Genomic DNA, 6,181 nt, shown 5'->3' with positions numbered 1-6,181 from the left:
ATGAACTTGAACAGCACGCAAAGGTGCACTGCGCCGCAGTGCACGTTTTTCGACCTTTCTCCCAGCCACTCCCTCTGGCACATGACATCTCAACGTTCTAATCATTGCCGCCATATCGCCCAAATGAGACGCGCTCCAGGATAACCGGAGGGTTACGTTTGGCCGCCGCCTCGCGGTCAACATCACACAACAGTCCAAGAAAAGCGATGCCTGCGCGATGCAGCGAGGCGCTTTCCGCTCTTCCGCGCTGCACATGAAATGTTTGTTATGTAGCTCTCCACACGAAATGCCGACATATGGTTAGACCACGTTACGAATGATATGGTTCTACCGCAAACGACCATCACAGCTCTCCGGGGGCCTCGCTGGAGAGCCACGTTTCAGATATTTTGCCCCTGTCTTGGCTGCCACGAGCTAGACATCTCATCCTGCAAAGCCCACAAGCAGATTCCAACCTAAACCGGCTTATCCCTTTCTATCCTGGAGATAGAAAGTCTTTTACAGTGAAGGTGGTCAGCTTGACGGAAAATACAACCCTCTCCGCCTGAAAAATACTACGTTCTCTATCTAATTTTTAAAACATGAAGCGCGATGGTTTTAACAGGACCTGCTGACCCACAAGGCTATCATCGACAGCCACGCCGCTGCTCTCCCTGTTGCTGGCCTTCCGCCGCGGATCTCCACCAGCTGCCGCCTCGCCTCGTGGCAGCTGCAGCTGCGGGCCCAAGGACAACGCATTCTCACGCTCCTCCTCGCCCTCCTCCTCCTCAAGCTGCTGCTGCTGCTGCTCCTCCTCCTCCATTCCATCCTGCAGCAGCTGCTCAGCAGACTGCGGCTTTACCCCCGGCACACTGCGCGAACGCAGTGACACCTCCGTAACCGGTATGACACCATTGCCGCTCTCCACACGGCTCGAGGATGATGCATGAATCGCCCGCGGCCCTTGCCGCGCCATGCGCAACCCGCCCGCCGGCAGCTGCTGCTGTCGCTGCAGCTGCAGCTTTCCATGTGCGTTCGCGCCATCCAAAGCCGCAATCTCCGCAGCAATAACCTCCGTTGCAGCCTCCGAAGCAACAGTCGTCACTCCCCCAGCAGCGGCAGCTACAGACCCCGGCCGGAAGTCCATCAAGCGGTACGCCTCCCTAACCTTGCTGCGCACCCGCATGTCCAGCTGGCCACGATAGGCATCCAACCGGGAATGGAAGGCAACCAGCCAGCCAGCCTGTGGGTGGATTCGGGTGGTGTTGTGTGGTGTGGCAGACTAGGTGGGAAGATAAACAAAGGGGGGATATAGGCGGAGGCAGGAGGACTCCGAAGGTGGTATAGAAAGTTTAAATGTGGTGATGTATGGATAGGGATGTGGGATGTATTATGTTATATATATCATATATATTATATAATGTATATAATATTATATATTATTTTATATAATATAATTATATTGGTTCGAGGTCAACTCCAGTAATGCCGTGGTTGGTTAAGGCGGTTCGGGGAGACATGGGCCCCGGCGGGGTTCCGCACGGTATGGTCTGGCGCAGGTAGGGTGGGTGGGCAAAAGGCTCGAGACAAGCCGACGCAAGAGGATATGGGAATTGCCATAGAGCAAACAAGGGGAAAGCTGCAACATACCCAACACGCTAGCATAGGACAGACAGCCCCAGACACTGAAATCATTTTGAATATCCAAATCGAAAAAATGCAAAACCAACTAAATGGTAAAGGACGCAAGGTTGCACAAACATCCGCACAGCCCTCCCTCAGGACGCGAACGCGAGGTGACGTGAAGATTGCGCATAAATCCCGTGCACAGGCAGGCTGTAAAATCTCCATGCATCCAATTTCCATGCATCCCATTTAAGATATATACATTTAGTACTACGACTACCCCCCAACCATCATGCGACCTCCGAACTGTGTACTCCACGATTCACTAATCTCCCATTCATCTTTCACTCTTTGGCCAGAAAGTACAGCTGGCTTGCGTTTATGAAACTGAAGCCGCTCTCATACAGTAAGCCCTAACAGCACGCGGGTTTGCTGGTCTATGATATGGGGGGCTTCACGACATGCGGGTCGCCTTATCCATGGAAGTACTTCAAGCCTCACAAAAGCCTCACAAAAAGCTAAAGTTAGGCCGGCTACGGCGTCGGGGGATTCTCTTACTCCCAGCAGGTCACGTCACGACGGTCAGGTGGCAACAGGACTCACCGGAGGTCGACAGCCCATTACCGCCAACGCATGAATCGTCAGCGCCAATGACTGGGGCGGAAACCACTGCAGCCGCAACTGTACGTACGGCAGTACGGCATCCATCCACTCGACATCCGGTCGCTGGCCCATCTGCGCCAGCCCGTACAGCAACGTTGACAGCGCCTGTGGCCGTAGCTCCGGCAGAAGCCGCCGGATTGCGTCGTACAGGTTCCGAACCCAGTCGTGTCCCGGCGAGTACTGCAGCCGTGCCAGTGCCCATACGAGGTTGGAGAGCTCCTGCTCAGGAAACTCGGTCAGGCGGGGAAGGCTGTAACGTTCGACGGCGGGCAGTAGCTGCGGGCAGTAGCCTTCTGGCTGCAGGCGCAGCGTAGCGAGGGCCCACATAGACATAGACACGTCAGCGGGTAGGCACGCGGAAGGGGGGGAAAGAGAGGGGTGCGGAGGGAGCGGCACCCGCACGAACGCAACCCCCTCTTCCCCTCCTCCTGTCATCCCTCCAGGGATTCCACCCGCCGCCGGCATCCGCGGTGCGCGAGGAGCAGCAGTTGTGGATGAGCTGGACGAGGCCCCCGCAGCAGTCAGCGAGCCGCCGTCCAATCCTAACTGCTGCTGCTGCCGTTGCTGCTCACGCGTCCCGGCAGCTTCTGCTCTACCTCTACCATCATCACCGCCAGCCTTAGGCTTTTCTGCTCGCATGACGCTCCTCCGATGTTCTGTCGTGCACCCAACAGGCCCTCTTGGCCGCTGCTGGTGTTGTTGACGTGGCGGCTGTTCCCGCTGCTGCCGTCGATCCAAAGAGTCTGTCAAGGACACATCCAGGGCTGTCACAGGCCCCGGGTCCAGCGGTCTACTGCCGAGCGATGAGGGGGTAGACCCGGTAGCATCCTCAGGTGCTACTGCCGCTACTGCTGATGATGCATGGGGAATCTGACGGAGGCCGACGTCGCTGCCGTACCCCGTCAGCTGCACTAACCGACGGCACAGTGCCGCCAGCACTCCCGGTGGCGGCGTGCAGCGCAACCGAGCCAGGCTGTGCAGTACGACACCGACGCCCTGCGGCGTCATCTCCGAAACCACCGACAGCAATGCGGAAAAGTAAGACATGGCCCAGTCGCTTCGCAAGCCCTGCATCCCGCTGTTCGCGACGGCCCACAGCAGCTGGGACATGTCCTGGGCATTGTACGGCAAGGACGGCGAGCTGGTTGTCTCGGCCGCCGTTGTTGTCTTTAGGGCGCCGCTGCCGCCGCCCCTGGTGCTGCCAGGGTGGCGGCGGCGGCGGCGGCGTGTACCGCGCTGAGGCGCCGTGGTGAAGCGCTCTCGGGCTTCGGTCATCAGAGCGAGGTAATAGCGCTTGCTCAAAGGATGGCGTAACCTGCGCACGGCCATGCCAATGCCCCGCGAAATACGGGGCCAAGAGAGACAATGGTTACTGGGTTGATGTTCGGTTCCCCTTTAGGGGAACCCCTTCGATGCGAGCGGCGGTGGTGAGAAGCATCTGCCCTTTCACAATATAACAATAATAATAATGATAATAATAATAATAATAATAATGATAATAATGATAATCCAGGTAGAGTCCGGGACATCTCCCTGCCCTCTGCTCTACCAGCAGTCGATGTGAACCCGATTCAGCCCCGATCAGATAGCACAGATGGATCCAGACTAACCCTTTATGCACCCGGAAGAGCCCCAACCAGATGACCAAGATCGATTGATCGATCGATCACCCCCAACCAAGATAGATCGATTCATGTTCTCTTCATTTGAATTTGATCCTAAGCAAATAGTGTAATTCTGTACTTCGCTGGCTCTTCACACGCATTGAAACGCAATTAATTATCGCGGTTATATTGAATTAGTGTGTCGGCACAGCGCATACATACCTGACAAGGGCACAGAATATGGTGGAGATCTCCCGTAGAGTGGTCCCCGGCGAGGGCGCCAGTCGAGCCGCCAGCCGTGCCAACCAGTCGACCATGGCCGCCAATGCACGCGCCTCCGCCGGCGTTTGTGGCCCCGAAACCACCATCAGCAGCTGCCAGGTGCGCTGCAGAGCCGCCGCCACGTGGTGAGCCGTCAGTGGCAACGCTGAGACGGGAAGCGGTGTCATTAGCGCCCCCGTTTCGGCCGTCGTATCCACAAGGCCGGCCGCAGCCGCAGCCGCTGCAGCGCCGGCATCCATCGCCACCGCTGTGGTCGTCGCGGCGGTGGCGGCGGCGGAGCCGCCACCGCTGCTGCCGCGGCGCCGTAGGCGCCGCGGCTGCTGCAGCTTGGCGCTCCTCTGCAAGAAGGGCTGTAGGTGCTCCTGCAGGTGCTCTCGCTGGTTGAATTGCTCCCGGTGCTCGGCCAGCAGGGCGATGAGGTCGCGCCAGTGCGGGGCGCAGGTGATGCGCGCTGTGAGACGCAGGTCCTCCTCGGTGGGGGCACGGGGCAGCAGGGCCGCCTGGTGCAGCCGTGCGCGGAGACGCAGGGCACGGTGCTCAGCAGGACACGGAGCCCGGGGCTGACGAGACCGAGGCTGCGGCCGGGTCTTGGAAGGCGCCGGTGACGTCGACGCCGGCACTGCCGTAGCAGCGGACGCACCACTGGTAGCAACGGTGGCGCCACTGCTGCTGCCGTTACCCCTAATAGCTTTGTTTCTGCGGCGACCACTGCCCCGGGTGCTGCCGGCAGGGGCGCTGTCGTCGCCATCTCCTAGCGTTTCTGCTGCTAATGTCGTTCCCAAAGATGTCTTGGAGGTCGGTTCCGGAGCGTCGTACGACCCATTTCGGGAAGCGCGTCGCCACGCCGGGCCCCCTTCAACCCGTGCTGCGACTCCCAGTCCTTGCGGCCCTACGCCTGTAGGTGTGAAATGTGGGTCGCTTGTGCTCGCAACTCCTTCGCTGCGGCTCGCTGCGTCCAAATACAACGGCAGCTGGTAGTCCACCGCCGATGCCATAGCGCTTGGAGCTAAATGCGCTGTGTGACATGCATCATGCACCGCCTCCGATTGTGATTGGAGCGGCTGCTGGGATGCATGATTGTCCCATTGCTGATGTCCTACAGGCGATAGGGGCTCCTGTGTGGTGGCCAGGGATGGTGGTTGGGATGCTTGGGATTCGTGCGCGTCGACAGTGTCCTGGTACGACAGCTCTCCATGGTGAAGATGCAAGCGTTGCTGCTGCTGTTGGTGCCGGTTTTCTTCTTCGAGCAACCTGTTTGTTGCGACGTCGGGGTTCTGAAACAGACGTACCTGCTGCTCTGGCCGCGGGTTGTCTGGCGGGGATAGCAGGAAGTGCGCCTCAGCGTTCAGACATGAGGGCGTCTGCAGGCTGGTGAGGGCGCTCACGGCAGGTGTGGCTAGGCCAAGCTCAGCTGCCGTGCTCGCGACGTGAGAGCTGCGTGCTGAGCACGAATTCGAGTCGGCAGCGGGGTCGCGCACGGTCACCAGCTCCAGGGGAGAGCACTCAAGAATGGCAGGGGCTGGGACGCTGACTTCATGTTTGAGATGGCTGCGGGAAATGCTATGTATTTGAAAGGACTCCTGTGGCGAGTGTCGCAAGAACTCCTTGCTCTGCGAGTTCCGTGCGCTAGCCTGCGCAAGCAGCGAACATCCGGCATAACCGAGAGAAAAGATCTTCGCCATCAAAATCTCGCTCGTCAATAATATTATTGCAGATGTAAAAGTTACATCGTTGAGCTCAAAAGGTTCGCAAATCGGCAGTCGCCAACTTGCAGACGACCTATCAATGTGAATTTGGCCTGCATCTTTTGTCAGTTATGCTCTACAATGAGAACCTTAACAGTTGCAAAACATTTATATATAATCTCTAGTAACACGCACCTCTTGAAACGTCGACGCAGGCGACCGTGCAGGCGCTGCCCCGCAGCATAGCCGCTCCGAATGAATGCCACGGGTACTTATATGACGCTGTGAAAATGCTGAACAGCTCCCCATGCCATGCACGCCCTTGCTCACTCGGCTATCGCT

At 58.2% G+C, this 6,181-nt stretch overlaps 1 protein-coding gene across 1 annotated transcript; it reads right to left on the bottom strand.

Annotated features, from left to right (window-relative positions):
* Positions 1 to 5,443: 5,443 nt before the first annotated feature.
* Positions 5,444 to 6,181, bottom strand: VOLCADRAFT_104727 (uncharacterized protein; the record flags this gene model as incomplete). The annotated part of the gene is made up of 2 exons (XM_002950299.1): positions 6,035 to 6,181; positions 5,444 to 5,785 (listed from the first exon to the last, which is right to left on the bottom strand). Coding segments are annotated over exons 1-2 (456 nt in total), but the record flags the coding sequence as incomplete, so codon positions are not given.

The sequence above is a fragment of the Volvox carteri genome (assembly GCF_000143455.1).
Source record: "Volvox carteri f. nagariensis unplaced genomic scaffold VOLCAscaffold_18, whole genome shotgun sequence".
Classification (NCBI taxonomy): domain Eukaryota; kingdom Viridiplantae; phylum Chlorophyta; class Chlorophyceae; order Chlamydomonadales; family Volvocaceae; genus Volvox; species Volvox carteri.
The sequence above is the reverse complement of the archived record's forward strand: the minus strand, read 5'-3'. Positions and strand labels throughout refer to the sequence as shown.